Raw genomic sequence first — 21969 nt, 5'->3', positions numbered from 1 at the left:
GATGCTGCTGTCACTTTCATAATGTAGTTTTACATGGAGCCACATCGCACATTGCAGATAATAGTGATCACATGACTTTACTGTCCAAATTGAGATGGATCAGTTGAAGGTACAGCCGCACCACCGTGTACAAGCAACTTAAAGTCTGTAATTTATGACACAAATTAATTCATTATGGCTCTTTCTGTCCATAACTCTTATTCAGCAGCTGTAAACATGTTGAACATCTGTTCACTGGTACTTAGGAATACAAGTCCATGCACATTTTTGCCTGTTGTCCTTTAAGTGTGTTTAGATGTTTTTTTGTTTTTTCTTCAAAAAACAAATCCTAGCTTCACGATGGAGTTATGTTTCTGGCACTTAAGTTTTTCTTTATGTAAAATTACTGGCACTCGTTGTAGTCCCAAAGGGTTGAAAAGAACTTCTTTATTGTTGATGATGCTTAAGCTGCATCCGTTGTTCTGCAGGAGCTCGCTTGGATCCAGAATGTAAACTTTGGGCTTGGGAATATAAATCGAAAGTAGAGAAAACGTCTTAAGAGCGGTTTTCTCGATGGAGAAGGGAAGATCTGGAAGTTAAAACAAAGAAAAAGTTATTAATTTCCATATTGGCTTATTTCCCTATATGAATTATTTATCGAAAATGTTGCTGCACCCACCTCAGAGACCTGCGGCTGTCTTTCTCCATGTTGTTTTCTGGTCCTTCGCTCTCGTAGGAGGCCAGGTGCAGCTCTGCAACAACAACACAAATTGAGCTTCGTTTCCCCGTGGCTTACAAAATTGATAGTTGATGTGAAAGTGTTCTAATTTGTACTGACCGTCTTCGGTGTAAACGGACGTGGTGACCAGATACTGAAGAATGCGGCGGTCTCTGTCGAATGGACAAATCACCTGGCGCCAAACCAGGAACTCGCTCACTTGCTTCGCCAGCTCCCACAGTTTCTGTAAAAATGTCGCGAAAACAATAATCGTGATGACATGCATCTGTTCAGGTTTCTAAAGCCAGGAAATCTGTCCAGTTTCCACACATTCTAAAGGTTCAAATTCTGAAATTTTTCAGAAGAAGAAAGAAAAAAAATTCCCATATTATAAGTTAAAATGTCTTGTTTCACTGGCAGATTATTTCACTTATAGCAAGTGCTTTTTCCATAAATAAAAAGTAATTGTCTTAAAACACGTTCCTACTTCTTGCTGAAGTTTCTTCTAAGTTAGTTTTGTCTCATAATTTCCACTAGAAACTCTCATGCGATTCAACAGCTCCTCCACAAGGGGGAGCTGTTGGTCTGTGTGAGAAAGTCACTTCTCCAGTTTTTATTTTGAAAAATGCTTTGAACTGACCTCAAAGTTGATGTGTCCGTTTGACAGCCTGTTGGCACAGCCTTCATTCAGGAAGTAGATGTCTTTAATGAGGAGGCTGAAGAACGGAATCACAATCTGCAGGAAGGAGATTTAGTTACTTTAAATGTAGAAGAAGAATGTTTTTCTTTTTCAATGAGCAGCATGCTCCGGGCTCCCTCACCTTCTCCTGGCTGCTATGTGCGGTCTCGGACCTCTGGGTGGCGCCGCGGAGCGCCGTGCGGTAGTTGCTGAAGTTACTAGACGGGTCCATCTGGTGCTGGATGAGATCACACACATCGGACGTCAGCAGGCAACAAAACCACTGCTGACGTTTCAAAGATCCACAGCTGAGCTGAAAACTAGAGCATCTAATCTGCGAACTGCTGACGTGTGTGTGTGAATAATTCTGACCTCCAGGATTTCAAACTTGTCTGTGTTGACTTTATTCCAGGTTTTCTTCAGTCTGGCGACCGGACTCATGTTCATCCCAGCTGAGAGACACAGGAGAAAGCGTTTAGAGACGAAGCGCAGCCTGCAGAGCTCCAGGCCTCCGCTAACTGAGTTTAGACTCCCCTAAACTGATTAAAGTCAGCCTAAACTACAGCTGGCACTGCATTTGTTGGCTTTAGTCAATTCAGTGGCTCTGCTCTACAAAGACACCAAGAGAGCAACGGTTGATTTTTTCTTTCTTTCTCCTTGCCATGTTTTACAGCAAAAATTACCAAAAATTACAGGACAACTGGTACAGATTCTTAATAAAAACGAATCAAATACTCACTGATGATCGCCATGAGAGAGTTAAAGTTGCCGATGTTGAAACACTCCTGAGCCACATCGATGAAGAACTCTATGATCCGCGCTCGGTGTTTCTTCTTCGCTGGCTTGAATAAAAAGAAATAAAAGATTTAAAATCTGCTTCTAAATATAGGAAGAGCTTAAACGCCATTTACATTTACAGCATGTTTACGTGCATATACTTTTCCTTGTTAGGCACTGTCGAGTTATTTTGGTTATTTAAGTTTACTATTCCCATCAAAATTGTGCAACTATAAGAACTAGAGATTGTTCTCCAACAACTAATCAGCTTGTTTGTGTGAAACATACCATGCAGATCTCTGTTGCCACCAAGTAGCTGAGCCTGTTGAACCAGCTGACGTAGGCCTCCAGGTTACTGGTTTTACGTTTCCGGAAGAAACCCTGGAGGAGGAACGGAAGAAGAGAATTGTTGGTAAACATTTAAAGAAGGAGGAAACTCTTCCAGAACCAGACCAAGTAATGCCTACACAGATACTAAACTAACCTTACTGGCAAATAATTATCTTTGTTTTAGTACTTCGTTTTGTTTTGTCAGAATAACAACTACAGAGTAGCTACATTGCAAAAAAAAAGAAAAGAAGTGAGATTTTTAGCTGCTTCCATTCACTGCTGCTGTGTTATATTTGCTTGGTTGCTAATTTAAGTATGTTGACAGGGTTTGAAAAAAATGAGATTCCTTGGGTATGGTGTTCAAAATGTTATGTATAACAAATTATTTGATGTCTGATAGTCTTTGGCAACATCTCACTTGTTCTCAATTTAATTCTTTTAGACGTTTGTACATATTTCTCACCTTCAGACATTAAAATGAATTTAACTGCTGTGAGCTTAACAGGCTGAAGTGTAATAAAACGGATGATGCATGCTCTGTATTGAATAGTCCTCAACTAATCTCAAACAGAATCAAAAAAATTGCTTCGGTCTAATGAGATAAAATCTCACATGATGCGCCACATCTGCTTATTTCTTAAAGCTGCTTCTCTTCCATAACTTTCTTCCTTAATAGGTCCTGTCGGCTTTTCACACCCACACAATCTGCCACCGTCACACTCCGACGCGTCTCCTTTTACGTACATATGCTTTCTGGGTCCCCTGGCTTTTCCATTAAACACGTGGTTTCTAATGTGGCAAACCTGTTTTCCAAAGGTCCTCTTGCATAAATAAACATTATGAAAGCTGTGTATAAATAAACTGGCCGTGATGATGCAATCCCAGAGGTTTGAGGCGCCACTAAAAGCTTACACAACACCGGCATCCCACTCCACTCCAAACTTCCCCCTCTCTACACCTCGGGACCCCTTTTTTTTTTAGTGACTCAACTGCTCTTTTACACAAAGTGGCTCTTATGTAACTGCAGCAAAGCAGGTGGGAGCACGGCAGCGGCAAACGCCGACTGAGAGCGACCCTTCAGCTGATTTCTAGGGTCTCTTGGCGTGGAAAAGAACCTTCTCTCCGACGAACTGAGACACGCACACAGCAAAGGCTCTTTTTGTTCTCTTCCAGACATTTTCAAGAGCTCAGATAAAAGCAAAGCAGAAAGCCGAACAAGTCCCCTTCTATCTGCCGCGAGACTCTTTCATGTGGTTTCTGTGGCAAATAAACTCAAACTGGAGATGTCCACAACACTCAAAGCAGGCCCAGAACACAGTCAAAAATCAAAATTCAAATCAAACGGCTTAAAAATAGCAACAATGTGTGGTTCGTCTGGGTCGGGACTTTGATGTGGATAATTATGAACAGGTTATTTTGCTGTGTTTTCAAGCTTTCTTGAGAATAAAGCAACCCTAACCCTAACCTATCATTGTCTCATGCTGAAACTGAAAACAAAAGGAAGCTGCTCCGGGCTGTCTGGGCTAAAATATGTGAAAATTTAACAAGACTGGATGAGAAATCACACTTGTGTGAAATATTTGGTCAGAAGCACACCACGACTCAATACCTTGCAAAAAATATATCCAACCTTTAGTACATTTCATCACCTTTCAAATACAAGCTATATTGTATTTCATCTGGATTTAATTTGATGAACCCAAACTAGAAAATGAAATCTGTATTTTTTTCCCCTTCCATTTCACAAATTAAAACCAACTTGTGCTGGTCAGTCACATAAAATGTTTCCACTCAACTTTACCTTGTGGTTTTCCAGAGGATCCTTCATCGCAAAAGATTGAATAAACTCCTCAGGACCAATGAAGCTCAGTCTATCCTAAAGGCAAAACATCAGGCAGAGAAACGTCAGAAAAAATGACAGCTGATGTAAAATATGGTAAATGTATTCTAGCTACTTTATGTGTCTGCTGTGTTAAAAATAGATAAAACACCAGAGTGACCGTCTGGCACCAAGCCCTACAAAAGAACTGCTAAAAGTAACCTAATTCTTATTTAACCTTTCGTTATCCGACCTCTTACCAGTTCAATGTGTGTCAGCTGCTGAGCGAGGATGAAAGGATCGTCGCACGCGCTCAGTATGTCGGCCCTTTGAGCTGAAGCCTGTTTGGTCTTCAGCGAAGCGGGACGTTCCTGCGCCGCAGCGTTGAGCGTAGCCACGGCTTCCTCGTACTGACCGAGGGCGGACAGGCGCTTGATGAGACGCTGGGTCATCTGCTGCATGGCCCGCCAAGAATACTAGAGACACACATGAAGACACAAATGAACTAAACAATGACACTAATCTAGGTGTGGTTCCTACAGATAGATGGATGGATAGAATAGTTTATGGCTGGACGAACAGAAGAAACACAAGATGGGTGGATGAATGAGTGGTTGTGGGATGGCTGGTTGGATGGTTCAATGGATGTGTCCACCCATGGTTGGATTGATGGCTGGATGGTTGCATTGTTGAGTGGATTGATGGTTGGTTGGTTGGTTGTTTGGATGGTTTGATGGATGGGTGGGTGGTTACGTGGTTGGATGGACTGACCAACCATCCATCCAACTGATGGATGGTTGGTTGGATGGCTGGTTGGATGCTTACCTCATCCCCTCGAGCCACGTGGAGCGTCATGTCCTTCAGGCATCGCATCATGCGGTCGTCTCTGAAGTCGTATGGAAAGGTTTCCGTCCACTCCGTCAGCAGCTGCACCAGTTTCGGTGCCACCTCACGGAAACGGATCTGAACATGTTGCGGACGGCATAGAGTCAGTCTAATGATGTCATGACGATAATTTAAAATCTGTTATGTGTGAATATGACTTCTTCTCTCTGGTATCTGGATTTGGCTTAAATCCCTGCTGCACTGCAGTGAGATCTCTTTCTTTCTTTATTCTCCTGGATTTGCGGGTTTGTTAGTGGGAGTGAAATTGTGTGGGACTAAGTGAGAGTGACAGTGTGTGAAATAAATACACCTGCACATGTCTGTGCCTTTGTTTGTGTGTGTGTGTGTGTGTGTGTGTGTGTGTGTGTGTGTGTGTGTGTGTGTGTGTCTGTGTCTGTGTGAAGGTCCACCCACCTTATCCAGCAGGGCATCTCCGGACCGCTGCTGCTCCACACACAAGTGACAAACCCTGGTCATGAGCTCGTATGGGTGCAGGAAGAGGCGCGAACTCAGCAGGAAGGTGAAGACATATGACCTCTGAAGATCAGGAAGCAGAAATAAGTTAGGATTCTTTTACAACTACTACAGAATTTACCGCATAATCCTTAAAAAAGTAGAATGGCTACATACGTCAGGGTAATAATCCACAGTGGGAACCAGATGCTGGATCAGCGCCTCAAGAGAAGCTGAAACCAAGCTGTTGTCGTGATAACACATCTCCCCATAGCTGGTGGCGACGCCGTGACCGTAGAGCCGAGCTTTCGCTGCAGCCCCGTTGCTCCGGCAGGAGTGTTCACTGCTGCAGCTGCTGCTCGTGTGGCGGTACGCTCGGCCCGGACAGGAAGTGCTGTGCTGGCGAGGGCTGTGGGGCTGTGGCGAGGAGTACGGGTTCTCCGAAATGGTACAGCTGCTGCCGTAATGGTGCTCCTTGGTGCTCACTGAGGAGACGGAGGTGGTCCGATACGCGCTGTGAGGCTGCGGCACATCGTAAGGGTTTTCGGTTGGGGAGTAGGGGCCGTTGTAGATGTTGTCTCTGGACGGTTTCGGAGCGGAGCCGCTGTGGTACGGGCTCGGAGGCTGAACATGGTTGTTGTTGCCGTACGATGGGCAGGAGTTGAACTTTCCTGCGTAGGGCGTTGTTGGGGGCATGATCACCTTTAAAAGAAAAGAAGACACACAAATATGAAGATTTTAGAGGTGGGCACTCATACTGAGCATGGATCTGCTGCTAAAAAGCTGGGGTTACTTTCCACTTTCACCACATGCTTGCTCAGGATAAAATATCTCCATACAGTTAGCTGGGCTTCCATACATAGACAGCTTTAAACCAAGTGGCATTTAATTTAAATGTACACTATTAAGTTAAGATTGAATTTGACTGTAAGTACCTGGATCTGAGCTTGGATCTTTTTAAACCTGTTTGTCTTTTAGGCCGTATTCTAGATTAAAGCTAGAGGCTGCTTTAATCAACCTCTAGTTCGTTTGCCTAGAAAGTCCGGTTTGCTTGGGGAAATGTAATCGAACTCCGATAAGAACCAAAAGAGCAAAATCTGGTCTGCCTAAAAACCTCGGTCTCGGTTTGGTTGAAGTGAACTCTGGCACGGTTCGAATTAATATGAGAATGCAAGCGAACTAGCGACTGCTCCGAAAACAGGATGTGGACTACAGCACGGGGCATTCTGGTATAACCAAACAAACGCATGACTCTAGCCATAGCGGGAAATTCTACACCAGTTAAAATCTAACACTGCTCCATTTGTTTACGAAAAAAGAAGTTGCGCTCATGTCTTCTTCACAGGTTTTCATTTCGCTTTCTTCACTGGTTTGTGGTGCAGCGCCACCACAGGCAAGGAGGGGAACAGGTTCTTAAAAGGGTTTGATTTGTTTGATACACTGCAGTGTGAAAGAGAACCACACCAGCTGAAAATTTAACAAATGTTGCAATCTTGGCCACCAACTGAGCAGAGTGTACAGAGCTATCAGGTGTGAAAACACCCTACAGGTGGTTTAAGAGCATTGAGGTCAAATCTGTTGTAAAGTGGAGCTGTACAAAAGAAAATAATTGAATTGAATTAAATTAAATTAAAGATGATAAATTAAATTTCATATCTGCATTTTCTGCCCCAGATATGTTTAGTGAGTTTTTGTTTTTAGAACCATGTTGTAAAAACATCTAATCTCACACTTTTCATGCTATGTTAGAAATACATGAGCAAAAAGGGGAACTAAGCCTGCATCGTGAAGCCGTGTAAAGTCCTCGCCCTATTTTTTATTTTTTTTTTAATGTGTGGATATGTTGTGGGTGGAAGGGTGGAGTATATTTAAAAAAAATAATTAGCAGTCATTTTCAAACACTGTTTCAGTGTAAAATATCCATAATCAATACAAACTGAACCAGACAAGTTTCAAAGAGGTGTTGAATGAAGCAAATTCACTTCAACTAATTCCCTTTATATCCAAAACCATCATATTTCTTTTTTATGGTGAACCATTTCCTCAAAAGCCACTGCTGCCGTTTTAAATTATGGGGTTTTTTTAGGTTTAAGACTGGCTTAATTGCAGTAAGGCAGAGTTATAATAACACGTTCTCACCACATCATTTAATCCAGCTTTATTTAATGTATTACTTTTGTAGTTAGCTGACTACCCTTCAGTCAACATGAAGACAAAGCTATATCTCCTGCAGTGCTGTAGATTTCCTGGTGTTACAGTATCCCTGTCCACCTCATGCCCTGGGAATGTGGTTGATGTTTAAACTGCGTTCAGCTATTGTGAAAATATCTCACTCTGTCTCTCAAAGCCGAGACTCAGCAAGTGTCTGTGACGATAATCGCACCTAATCGCTTAATTTTAGATCTCCTCTATTTGTTATTTGGTGTTGTCAACGCTTTATAAAGCCATCTTTTTTGGAAATGATTCTCCAATGAGTCCATTTCTTGGGAATTTTACAAATGAGCTCGTAAGAAATGTGTGCTCCACCCTATTTCACTGTATCGTTTACCACATTCTTGAAGTGAACTTGTTGGCAGTAGTGCAGCATGTGGGCGGAAAACATCATGACAAATGGATGATCTCTCAAGTCAGCAATGATTTCTCTGTCTTAACAGTTAAAATAATTGGATCCGAGGTCGGTAAGCTGATCCCAGATCGCCAGTGGAGCGTACTTTAGCACTGGAGCCATCTTTATCCTGCTACTGTCCATGAATCCCATGCATATATACGTCTGGAACGTTTGGCGCACACACACGCGTGTGCCAGAAAACAGAAAACCCCGCAGGAATCCAGCAGAGTTTTGTTTGTCCATTCCTGCGCCAACTGTGGAGTCTGTTTCAGCCAACATCTTACACACTCTCTCACACACCCTCATCCACCATGGCGCCTTGCCCCGATGCCAGCATAATCCAGACTCGTATGCACAAGTCACACACAAATGCAAGACGGGAGGAGCAATGCAAACATGCAGACACACACACAGTCACAAGGATACCGCAGCTTCTGGCATCCTGCCTGAGGAGGCCTGTCCAACTCTACACTCTGTGATCTCAGCTTGCTGTTAACTTTCTGACTCGGTTAAAAGATCACAGCGTCTTTACCGAAAAACAAAGTCAAAGGCGTTAAAAGCTGAGATAAGAGTCCAATGGCTAATATTTCCTCTGTGTCTCTGTGTTTATGTTTTCAGTGGGGTAGCATGTCTCGGAATTCGAAACCAGTGGCGATTTTTCCAGACCCACTTCCTGAATAGTTGACCCCGTTTTGGGTTGTTGTGGCTTCCACACTGCGGTGCTGAAATTGCACTCTTTCTAAATCATAGGTTGGATTCCCTTTCGGACGGATTAAAAATGGCATCGGCAAAATAGCTGCATATTAAAGGGGATTGTTTGCATTCGCTCGCTTGCAAACTTTGAAACTGCAGCCTTATGGGTCGGTTTGATGTGGGTAGACAGAAATGCAGAAAACTTTTCCTCAAGTACTGGAAACGCACCAATCATTGTTTTGTGGGAAATTTCCGATGACCCTTTTTTTTTTTTTTTTTTTTTTTTTTTTCAAATTTTTTTTCTTTCGATCCTGCCTAAAAACAATTCAGATTTGTCTGTATTCTTATAGCCTTCTGCCTCAGTCACACATTAATTATTTATACTTTGGAAGCAGAGGCGATCTCACAAAGTTTACTGTTCAACTAAATTTTGTGTACATTTTAAATAAAGACAAAAAAAAAATTACACCTTCATCTGTCTTAGCATCTTTATTGTTAGCATGATTAGCATTAAGCAGCAGAAGATGGAGATTTCCCAAAATTTTCCAACATTTCCAAATAGAGTGTGCCCCATTACGCACATATTTTGAAAACATCACTTTGGTTTGTTCAGCCTTCTTGTTATCAGCTGGAATTCTTGCTCTCTTTCATAAGAAGTAAATTGTTCACACCGATACTGAAAGAGTCTTCTTCTCTAGATAATTGCATTGATACCAAAGAGTTTTGTTTTTACTGATAGAAAACAGACTGGATTCCAGAGTTTCCGACCAGTCAGTCAGCAGTCTTCAAGCTAGAAATCAACATCTAGTCAAAAGCTACTTTCTCACTAAATCTCTCCATACAGACCTAAAATGGTTAGCCTGCTTTTTGAAGTCAGTTTTGATCGATTCAAACAGTTTGGTGCTTTTCTTGTTGTTTTCCTAATGTTTTGCATACCTTTTTCTTCTGATGCACAATCTTTAAAGTTTCCACGTTCCGCATGGTTTCAAAACAAGCACAGTGCGTTGCTGAGACCAACGAGATGGTGGGGGTTCTACAACAATAGAGGCATTATCTCTCCTGTCATGGCATTAACAAAAACACAAAGACCCCCAGGAGGAGATCAGAAGAGATCAGAGCACATTGGACACACACAGCAGCTTTCGCACACTCTGGCTCCTAGGATCATTTTTCAATCAGTCGTACGAGCAAACCTTAGTTTGAGCCAGAAAGTCATAATCTACTCTTAATGTTTAGGTGCAAATGTAAATGTCTGTGTGCTCTTGGGAAAAGGAGTACCTCCAGACCAACGTGTTGACTTAAGCGTTTCGTAAACCTCAAGGACAGACAGCAGCAACTCCAAAAATTGTGCAAAACAGACTTTGAGGTTTCACATTTATGCACACGCAGCACTGACCGACAGCAAAACTTTGCACTCATGAAAAATAGCATGCAAACAGTCCGCGGCTACCTCGGTCATTCTGTTTTGTGCTTATTCAAAGCAAATTGACTGTACATGCTGACCAAAAACAAAAACAAAAAAACTGTTTGCACAGATATTCAAAAGACTTCCAGTCAAATTAAAATAAAAAACAACTTTCATCCTTGGAACCACTTGTGAAGCTCTATACAGTCTGGATGCTTATCTGAAAGCAGAATACAGTTTAATTAGTACAATAGAAACCTGTCCTCATTAAGACTGAAGTCCAGCATGAAGCAGTTAACACACACCGAACATTTGGGAGGTTTCTGGGACTGAAGGAACAACCTGCATCTGATAAGAGTAGCTGTAAAACAGTTTGTCAGAGTGGAAACGTGCCAGAGCTGCTATCTCAGCTGAACTCTGCACCTCATGTACTTTGACACCAATAAGACAACAACAGGTATGAGGTGTGAGCAAGGAATGCATTCAAGACTGAAGGACATTCCTAAGTCATACTTGTTAACCTGGACTTAGATGACATGAATCCTTCGTCATCCATATTGCAAATGATGGTTTTACATGTGCTGCACAAGTATCCAGAAAACAAAAGGGAGCAAAAGTTTCACTTTGAAATTTCTCTAATATCACTGGATGGATGTCATGGGTGACATTCAGGTTATGCGAAGAAAGACTAAAGTGCACAGTGATGTGATTAGTTTCCATTTAAATACTTTTGGTTACACCCAGATATGCTCTCAACCTCTAACAGATTCATATGTATATTTAACAAGATCTGATTAAAGCCAACAGAACTGGTAAATTAAGTTATTTCGAGTAGAAAATGAAACCAAGAAAAAAATCTCAGCTACCATCTTTGTTGTAAGGTCAAAAGAAAAGCTCAGAGGTCAAAACTCATACATTTACTAGTTTAGCAAGTTCTTCCTGCTACTCCTGATTTTGGTTTTGCACTCACAGCAACTCTGTTGAATTAAGTTAAAAAGTTAAAATCAGGAGTAACCTTCTAAGGTTTTGGATGCATTCTAACAACTGATGCACTAAACAATCAGCCAGTGATCAAAATCAACCGGGTTTTTTTTTTTTTTCTTGTATTATCAGGTTGGATATTGAGACTTTTTATATAATTTTATTAAACTTCTGGTTTAATAAAAGCTTACTTTTAATTGAAACAACACACACTTTCAATGCAAGTCATTTAAAATAAACATTACAGTATACAGTAAATTAAAAAAAAAAGTTCAGTATGGATGGATGAAATCTGTTATGCATAAAGTGAAAACTCACCTTTTTTTGTCTTTAAACACATAATCAAGTAGCATTTTCATTAGTAAACTAGTTCTAATTTCATGACAAACAAATAAAGGTGAGGAACTTGTGACTGGATGCACGGTATCCTCAAACAAAGCCAAAAATTGGTAGCGACCAATAAATGGTGCATTTTTAGTTCTAACACAACATAAACACAAAATAAGGTGAGCTTCACAGAAGCAGGCATATTTTAGCATTTTCCTCATGCCAGTTGAAAAAGATAATCAACCACTTGCTTCCACTTAACACATTTGTGTGTTTGAGGGTTACCGAATGTTGCTTTAACAGCCTGGGTAACACTCACAGCTAATTCATCATGCAGCTTTCCCACGTCATTCACGTAGCGGGAAAAGTGCTCCACTAACATAACGAGGAAACAGCCCCGAGCCCAAACAAACGCTTGAGGAAGCGTGTGGGTCAGAAGGGGGATCCTGCAGCCACTTTAGGCAGACCCAGTGACCATTACGACAATCTGATAAAGGAACCAGAGCCCAAGCCAGATTCACTGATAAACAGGTTATCCAGCAGTGCATTGAAGCAAGGGATACCTCGTGGTTTCAGGTTTGTGTCACAAACACACCTGCTGCTTGGATCATTTGGTAGGCTAGTACAGTATTAACCCAGAGACAAAAAAGGATAAAGACACGTTATCTCCTCAGCTGCGGGGCTCTAAGCTCTCTCCCACACACACAGTTTCTCTTGTCTACAAATCTAATTCAGTGCTCCAAAAAAAGAATTAGAAAGAAATCTAGCTTTCCGCTGGGATTTCTGTAACTTTCTTGGCATTTGAGTGCAAAACATCCATTTGTTTGGGGCTTGTAAGTTCAACAAATCATGAAATTTGCTTCACATTTATCAGCGTGGTCATTTTATTGCTTTTATTTTATGGGATATTTAAAACAGCTTAAAAACCAAAACAATCAATGAATTGGACAAGAAGTTATCTCAGACTAAAGACAGAGGACAGCATCCAAATAAATCAGTGTAAAAAGCTCCTTATGCAGACAGGAGGATCGTTTCTTTTTTTTTTTTTATTTGTTATATAATAGAATAAGGACTAGTGTCTGAAAACATTCAAATTATGTATTTTTCCAGACTTTTCAAGACTCTAGGAACACCTCAGACCATTTGTCACAAAGGTTTTTAAAAGCTTGTTGAAATTTTCCATAATACCATTCCAAATTCTTTTAATGAGATCTAGAGTGACCAGAGTTGTGTTTACAGTATGGACCACACACACACAGCACAGACCCTCCCCCACTTGTTTCTGCACATTGCCAGAAAAGCTAAAATATTCTATAAAATAAGCACCTGAGGGGTATTATTTACTTTATTCTGTTTTCATTTCTGCTTAAATCTTTACATTAAAACAGACGTTACATAAAACTGAAATCCTGTATTTTATATTACTTTTATATATTGTACTGTTTTTCTGCAAGTTTTTGCAGGGTAAATTAAAAAAAAAGTAAAAATACCTATGCTTTTATTTAATTTCAACGTGAATTACATAAAAACACAAAACTTCACCAATTACTACATGGAACATTGTAACTTTATTTCATTATTTTCAAATCTGATATTCTCGCTTCTGTAGTAACAGTAACTAAGGTTAACCAATAATTAATTATGCTGCCTGTAGAGAAAATGCTTGGAAGATGCTTGAAGGTGCCAGATTACAGCCAATGAAGGGAGGAATAAAGCCTGGCCAAACATCAAGCTTCACACACATTTTCCCATTCTTTCCCTACAGACACACACACACACACACACTCAAAATCTGTAAGTTTCTCTCTCACACAGCAGACCACACGCCTGTTCCACATTATGAGCTTCTTACTGAGTCATAACACAGTTAAAAAAAAGTAGAGGCTGACTGTAGAGAAACCATGCTGTGCAACCACAGGTGCTGGGTGAGTAATGTTTGCTTCTATCTGACTGCCAGTCTAATTATAAACTCACATGGGCGGTAAACAATAACAACAACAAATGCAGTGACTCCACAGGGAAGAAATTGGACGTTATTATTGTCACCTAGAGAGACTAAACTTTGCATTTGTCTTTCAAAGAACCAAAAACTGTTTGAAACATGTTGATATCACGCTTTTTCTTTTAGGATGTTCAGTCTTTTCGTGATACTTAATATTATTAAAATGAATGCAAGTACATTCTCTAAGAAAAAAAAATCAAGTGAAAACCATTTAAGTGCACCTAAATCTGTAGACATAACGTTTAAGCAAAAAGAAAAAAAAACTTACCTCTTACTTACGGCGCTCAAAGTCCGAATAAAAGCGCTTTAACTCGAATAAGAGCTATGTCTATCTAAACTATCTGTACAGTCTTCCACACTATCGCTAAAAAGATCATATAAGTCTATCAGCAATGTGTCCGTATGGCACTCTTCTTCATTGTGTGTCTCCGCTCCTGATATTTGAGTCAATTATTTGAACCAGCAGGGCTGTGTTGACTGAGCCCCACAAAGCGAAACGTATTCAAATGACTTCACTAGAGCCGGGAAAACTAGCCAATCAGCGGACAGGGGCGGCAGCCTCAAAGGAATACTCGGACCAATACTTGAAGAGCTGGCACAAAAATCGAAATCTACAAAGATTCTGATTGGCTGAGCCTCTCCTCGGTTAGTTCTGTGTTTTCAGGGCTTGCAAGAGGAGCTGGTGTTTTTGTTGGAGAGCTGAAATATGGAAGGTGTAAGGTTTCCCCCCAGGAATGCGTTTCTGTGTGTGGATGTGTGGTGGTCTCGGTGGCTTACGAGTCAAAAGGCTGTAAATGAAGCAGCCTATAAAGAGACAGACCATCAAAAAATACTGCTTAACTGTAAAACAGAAGAACAAAGATGTTTACAAAATAAATATTTCAAAGTAATGTGGATTGTATGTAGCCCTCCCCCCGAGTATTTTCTGGAACCACCTTTTTTTCAAAGCTGTTTTATTAATTTTCAATTTTAATGAAATGACATTTTTAAACATATTAACATTCAAAAGATAACAAGACAAAAACAGAAACAAAAGACCCTCCACCCTATCAATAAGATATGGTAAATATTGTAGATAGACTCAAATACAAATTATAATACCAGTATATGCTTTAGACATCTTTCATTATAAGTCTTCATGGTCCATTTTATTTAATCTCTAACTGTACTTCACAATACTGATAGCCTTTTCATGGAACTATCTGAAAGTGAGGACCACATTTTACTGCAATTACAGCTGTAAGTCTTGTAGTTTTGCCTTGACCAGGTAAGAAAAAGTCTGTATAAAAGTTAATGAAAAGGTGTAAAAACATTATGGTCTCTATTGAACAGACGACCATAAGTTTCCCCTCACTGTTTTCTGCAGGGCTGTGTTGCTAATGGAGTGAATTGCATCCAGATTTCAGAACAAGGTTTTTGAAGTAATTTTCTGCATAAAGGTGCTCTTTACTTCTGAACTTTGCAATCAGTGGAGCAGCTGTTAAAAGGCAAATGTGCTAATTTTCAGAAGACTCCACCTTTCTATGACAGATCTTTACTTATGTCAAACTATTCAAAGTTATGTTGAACTATTTCTTGATGTAGCCCCACAGCTCATACACTGTACCTGAAACTGATTTTATTTATATTGACATCACTTACCTCCACTCTAACCTGAAACAGCTGAAAAAGTCAAGACCAGTTTAAACTCACCCAGCCTGAATGAAGCTCAAATATAACCTGTGGTTTGAGCAGATTACCCCATGCGAATGCCTGCATGTTGTTTTAAAGAACCAGTGTGTAGATTTAAGGCTTTGAGTCTTTGACTGCTTGAGCTCACATCTGACACAAGCAGGCCCATTTTTGTACATATTTGGGGTCATTCAACATGTTTTTAGTTGTCTCATGGACTCAGATATGATGTGGAGGTATAAGGAATTATGTATATCTGAAGGCTTACTTTTGATAATCAGTTACAAAAAATGCAGCTCATAAACTACACTACAATTTAATTTGTCTTATTTTAGTGAACCTTCTTTTATGGGTTTTTATTTGGGCACCTCATTTTTCCAATAAAAATTTAACAGGATTGCAGTGTGTGGGCAAGATAGTTTAATTAATATGCTAATTGGCAATAAAAAGTTCCTACTTTTGATGTCTATAATAGCAATTGTGTCCTTGATGAGCAGAGGTGCAATTAAAAGAGGGATTCATTATGGTTTTAAACTCTAACATAAAAGATTTTAAAGGAAATTTACAACCTTTTGGTTATCTTGATTCTACTTTTAATCAAAAATGTTTGAGAGTGTGGGATTGTAAACACGTTTTATTTTTTTACTTTATTCGATCACTTCCCCACAACATGTGCTCTGAGAACTCTTTAAAGCCAGTCATACAAATGGAGTATGGTTTAGCAGCAGGACCACGCCTCAACCACCCATCTAACTACCCTGCAGTCTGGGTAATTAAAGGTGTGGTTGCATTTATATGTCTTTTATACTCAACTTTCCTGCAAAGCATTGTCCACCCTCTGTTACTACCAGAGGTTTCTTTTTCAACCCTTGTCAATCGATTCAACCTCTTTCAACTCTTATCCACCATCCCAACCTCATTTGTCCCCTATCCTAATCTTAACAATCCACTATCCCTTCATTATTCATCCTGTATTCCTGCCTCATTCTTTTCCTATCTAAACCTCATTAAGCCCTCATCCTTCATCGAAATCTCTAACATCCCTCATCCATTTTCCCATTACTCTACTGTCGTCATCCGTTAGTCCTGGTTCCTCATCCATCATTCCTACCTCGCTTATCCTTTCATCCTTCATTCATACCTGCCTCATCCAGAGATCCTTCATCTCTCATTCTTCCTCCCTACCTCCTTCACTCCTCATTCCTACCTTCTTCTTTCCTCATCTGTTTCTTCATTATCCACCATCCACACCTCTTACATTCATCTCACACATTTATCCACGATTGATTCTTTTAATTCCTTATCCTTACTTTCTTCATTATGCTTCCTGTACTCCTTCTTTCTTCATCCCAACATCCTTCAACCTGCATCACTACCTCATTTCCCTTATATGATTAATTATTTCAGCACCTCATTTAACTCAATTTAGTTCATTTAAATAGTGCCTGTTCACAACACATGCCATCTCCAGGCACGGTGCAAAAAAGTACTTTTACGTTAGAGAAAAGTAAGAAGTGAATGGCAGTGGCGGCTCCGTTAGTGACTTCATCTTGGAGAAAAATGCAACTAAACAGATGATCTCTGAGCTGGTTTTAAAAGCTAGTTAGTCACAACCAAACCTCAGCCAATAAACTTGTCTAGAAACACTGAAATACAGGACCAAGCGAGTCATCAACTGCAGGAGGAAGGTGTCACAACTAAACAGAACGCCAGACATGATGCAACTTCTATGAAGAGACAAAAACAAAAGGAAAAGGTTAAAAATTGAAATAACAGCAAATAAGGAGAAGAATGTAGCAAAGGATTCTGTTCTTCTTCCATTCCTCGTTGCCGCCATCTTTCGTTCATACCTCCATCATCCCTCTCATCTCTACTTCCTTCATCCCTCATTTTCTGTAACCTCTCACCCACTTGACATATTTGTTCAGCCTGCCCTAACATTTGGGAGGGTCCTTATTTGGCCTTTAGGAGTCAATGTACTGAGACAGAACCAACACTCTGAGTCTCCAACTCCAGCAGCAATTCTCCCTACATGATTCCATCAAATTTGCTTCTCCAACAACATCCACAAATCTCTCCCAGAAATCTTTTAAGCTGTGTGTTGTGGCGTGGTCCTTGCCAGTAAGTTGCTTATGCTGCAGCACTCCTAAGCCATTTAATTGCACCTGATTTGTGTAAATATGTAATCTCAGTTGTTGACTCTCAGTGGGAGTATAATCCCTACTCCCAGGGAACCAAAAGGATTTCATCATCCCACAACCTAAGAGACGTCATTCAACTCATAACAAAGTTTTGCCTGAATTAGAGAGAAATTCGGGAGATCATGGCAACAACGGTCTCGGAAAACAACAGCAATACATTTTTGCATTTTTGACTGGTGTTTTTAGGGTATGTCCATGTAGATACCACTGAAGTTGGACAGATTGAACTTTTCACTTAGTATGACTGTACAAACACATCTCATACACCTCATCTGCTTTTCTAAATGTTTAGAGCATACTGTAAATATATATGTAACGCTCCTTCCCACGTTCTAATTTCACCTAATGCATGGCAATTAAAGCAAGATGGCTGCACATGCACCCGCCCCCTCAATTACCACCATCCACCTCATCCAGGCAGATCCTTTTCTCCCTTGCATAAATGTCAAATTACATAAACACCGATTTAGTCTTGAAGCATGCCCGGGTTCTGAGGTTGTAGGCGGCATTCGGTTTCTCTGATCACAGACGCCTCTTACATTCTGACACATCACCATTCAGGCAAAAATAGCGGATTTCTGACTCGTTTGGGGCTGCGGGTTCTTCTCATTTCAATAATCCGACTCCTACGCTCCCACGCCAGGCACCCTTAGCACACAGCTTCCGGCTGTGGTCATCTATTCATGGATCTGAAGCACTCTGAGACAAAAGCACTCCAATGGAGGCAGAGACGTGCAGGCACTTGCATCTTTCACTGGTAGTAATTGACATTCAACAGGGTCTATGAATACTTTTAAAGACTTGTCTCCTTTTGTGAATGGTTCACATCGCCGCCTGCCAAAAATGTTGATGAAGATTTCCTGTTACAAATGAAGCCAAAGCTGCTATTGTAAATGTGATAAAACCCAGCTCACGCCATCATATTTTCAACATCTGTTTGTATTGTTGTCTACTGGATATGACATCACACTCTTTTTGTTTGGCATTACCTGCATTTATAAAAGATAGGCCTTCATCAAATATTTGTTGCTGACAGTGTCACGCTGTGTGGTTGAGAGTGGTGAGAGAGACGCCGGGAATCCCAGGTAGTCATGATGAAATTAGATAATTTAATGATAAACCAGGAGGAACAACAGAAAATACTGGCAGCACAGGAACAGACACAGACGTGAGACACGACGAGGATCCGACACAGACAAAGACAACAGGTGGGGTTAAATACACAGGGAAGGTAATCAGGGAACGGGATACAGCTGGGAGCAATCAACAGGGAAGACAGATTCACAGGGGAAACTGGACTAACAGAAAAACTACACAGAAAACACAGATCCTAACAGACAGTAGACCAGTTAGGTAGTGTCTTGTCCAACAAGTTTAACCATGACCTCTTAAGTGGAGGCTGATTGAGGTGTCACCTTAAATCAGGATGACATTTAATTACATTTGTTATGTGCTGATGTGTTATGTTCTGATAACATAAATATGCAAGGTACAATAAATATATCTTTTACTGGTTAATACCCAGCTGGGAATTAACAATATTCTTCTCAATATGAATTTTTTTTTTTTAATTTATGTTAATTATTTGGTTCTTCTTGAAAACGTTTGGTGTTTTCCACAAATAGAATGTATCTCGTGGCTTCACAGACACACATATTCCTTCATTTTATTTTCTACTCATAATGTAGACCTCCTTTTCAAATATTAAACTCTCCAAACTTGATGGGTTGATGAAATGTTGACCACTGTTAGAAGAACATAAAAGGTTTGGATCAACTCACAAAAGCTCCGACTGAAATGCAGCAAAAACATAAGAGAAACGCTTGACATAACTGCTTTGATTTAAAAACCTGTTTCCTGGTTAAAGTAGAGTCTTTCCAGGATTAACCAAATTTTTCACACCCTGGTGTTTTCTTTCTTTGGCACAAAGACATTTAAGTATAAAATAATGCCAAAAGGTTTTAGTAAAAAAAAAAAAAAAAAACTATGATCTTCCCTTAAGATTACTTCTGGCACATTCTAACGCTCAAATTTATTGCTGATATTTTTTTTCAATTTCAAACTTCAAATCTTTAGCAGGAATAACAATGAGAGCAAATTCCTTTTCTTTGACTCAGTAAGGGTCCTCATTCGGTACACATGCTTTTTGACATGTGGGCATTTTGTACCAACCATGCAGAAAATCTGTCTGGGGGACATTTTGTACCAGCTTTGACAACCAATCTACCATTTGTATAGTTCGGCAAAGCACCCACAGTCAAATAATATTGGTCCCTCTTTTGGTTCGAACCGGGGTTTTAATAAAATTTTATTGAAGTGCCCTAATGGAGGTAATTCTTTTATTTTTTTTTTTATTTTTTTTTTTTACATTTGAGCATTTTTGTGATAATTTGTCTAAAAAATTTGCAAAACACTTAAAGATCGGAGGGAAACAAGTCAAGTTTTATTTTTATGTTTGGATAAAATGGCAACACAAATGTAACGGATGTAGTCATACGTTGCCAGTATCTCAATGGTTTCAGTGGCAATGTGAATTATATTGACACCAAAACAATTAATTGCACATACGCAACATTTGCATATTTAGAACGGTTCAGAACATTGTAAAACTCTGCAGGATTTACATTTTCAACTGAAATTGTGTTTGTTTCCAATTTTTAAAAAAATGTGTTAAAATTGGTTCAAATGATGAAGAGTGTTCTCTGCAGAATTATACAAGCTGCAACATTTAATTCAAAAATCTTTGACTTCCAGTGAATTTTGGATTTCAGGGAAATTGTGACACACACACACAAAACAAGTGGTGTAAGCCGCCAGCAGCAGGGGTAATGCATGCTGCCATGAGTGTGGATGGGATTACACAGTGACAGCTGTGTGAGATCATTACAGTTCGGGAAAAGAGGGGAAAGAAGGGGGGTGGGGGGTTAAACCCGAGAATCAGGGAATGGAGTGGGCTATTATGAGACTTAGGAGCACAGGGGTGGGGCGCTTTGGCAGTACCGCTTCTTACTGTGAGGAATTCCTCTAAGTGTTGCATTTAGAAACTGTGATACAGGATGTCATTAGATGTGATCACAGGTGCTTTGCATTTTGGCTAATATTTATGCGTCATGTTAGCCAAGTGATGAGAAACAGAAGCCCGATATGTGGGATAAACAGAGGGGTGTGGGTGAGGAGAGAAGCAGGGGAAAGGAAGATGGGTGACGCAGGCAGGCCTTCCAGTAAGAGGTCTGACTCAGCGCCTGGAAGCCCCCTGACCCTGTCTGGAGACAATATGGGGGCAATAATCTGTGTTTTCACTTTGCAGAGCAGAAAGGTCTCTGAAAGACTGCAGCTAGAAAACATGTACACCACGCAGCCTCGACTGGGTTGAGATCATGTTTTTTTTTTTTTCACTTTCATCAGCTTTTATCAACCATGATAAGGCATCAGATTAAACTGAGTGATGTTTTGACCGCAATAATAACATCTGTGAATCACATAGGCCTTTATCATCCCTCGCTTTCCAAAATAAACAATCCATAGTCAATCATAAAGACAATGTTTTTATTTCGTTGAAGTAACTGTTTGTCTGTAAAACCTCATTAATCTATTATGTCACTCTCTGTCTACGAGTTAGTTTGGTGATTATGGATACAACCTCCACAGCACAAAAAAAAAAATCCCTTTTTCAGCATGTTGTAGCCTTTATATGGTGAAACAACAGGGGGAATGCAGGTGTTTGATTATGCAATCGGTGACTAAGGTTTCAAACGTCAGTCGTCATCTGCGCGCGCTTTCTCCTGCTGTCAGCCTTGAGCGGGCTTCGAACCAGCAGAGAGGATCTGTTTGAGTATCAGATGAAAACAGTTGTCCCTTTCTTCTCCTCATAGCTGGCTTGGCAGGGATGGAGTTCTCACTCCTACAGAACGACAACGCAGCACAACAGGAAACAGGGGCCGGTCGATGTTGTTACCTGGTTACATAATCCAGACTAAAAGAGGAACACCAAAGTGCAGAATCCATTTTCCAAATGACTTAACTTTTCTAGGACCTAAAGGATCCATTACATCTACCTTTTTTAGTGATTTATTTTGTTCAGACACTATTTTCACAAGTTCACTGTTCAAAGCAGAATGTTGCAAACTGTAAGATTAACTAATAATCCCAGCAATTGTACAACATCTGCAATTTGCACGCAGCCTTGCCTAACTAAGGATTCCTCAACTGTTTTTTTTTTTTCCTTGAATATACACTACTTTGTGCTGTTCTCTTATGTAAAATCCTAATAAAATACCTTGCAGTTATAATACTGACAAAATCAGAAAAAGAAACTGTGTGGATACCTTTCGAGGCACAGTGCCTCTTCCAGTTTTGTGTGTGATTTGGCATGGCACGCCAATGATGGATGATAGTAAGACAGACGGCCTGTTTCCTGCATGCACCCCTCACTTCCATGTCA

The 21969-nt window shown here is 40.2% G+C and overlaps 1 protein-coding gene across 1 annotated transcript; it reads right to left on the bottom strand.

The window, feature by feature from the left end:
• Positions 1–290: 290 nt before the first annotated feature.
• Positions 291–14143, bottom strand: LOC106957902 (ras-GEF domain-containing family member 1B-B-like). Its single transcript, XM_015049450.1, has 14 exons — positions 13925–14143; positions 5818–6342; positions 5602–5724; positions 5128–5265; positions 4563–4778; positions 4285–4359; positions 2442–2534; positions 2116–2218; positions 1749–1828; positions 1519–1614; positions 1338–1433; positions 818–941; positions 659–731; positions 291–568 (listed from the first exon to the last, which is right to left on the bottom strand). The coding sequence occupies exons 2-14, from the start codon at positions 6334–6336 to the stop codon at positions 535–537; spliced, it is 1770 nt and encodes a 589-aa protein (XP_014904936.1). The 5' UTR covers positions 6337–6342; positions 13925–14143; the 3' UTR covers positions 291–534.
• Between the last annotated feature and the right edge of the window lie 7826 nt (positions 14144–21969).

This window comes from Poecilia latipinna, unplaced genomic scaffold, assembly GCF_001443285.1.
Source record: "Poecilia latipinna isolate Pla-1442-1.1 unplaced genomic scaffold, P_latipinna-1.0 Scaffold947, whole genome shotgun sequence".
Taxonomy (NCBI): domain Eukaryota; kingdom Metazoa; phylum Chordata; class Actinopteri; order Cyprinodontiformes; family Poeciliidae; genus Poecilia; species Poecilia latipinna.
Note: the sequence above shows the minus strand (reverse complement) of the source record. Positions and strands in the feature narration are given on the sequence as shown.

Bases quoted from the DNA above. Each gene is read 5' to 3' on its own strand.
- LOC106957902 (XM_015049450.1), bottom strand. From the start codon at position 6,336: ATGCCCCCAACAACGCCCTACGCAGGAAAGTTCAACTCCTGCCCATCG. The intron at 2,219-2,441 runs GTATGTTTCACA...TTTTTATTCAAG, and splicing joins TGGCAACAGAGATCTGCATG to CCAGCGAAGAAGAAACACCG. The intron at 1,829-2,115 runs GTGAGTATTTGA...TGTGTCTCTCAG, and splicing joins CTCTCTCATGGCGATCATCA to CTGGGATGAACATGAGTCCG.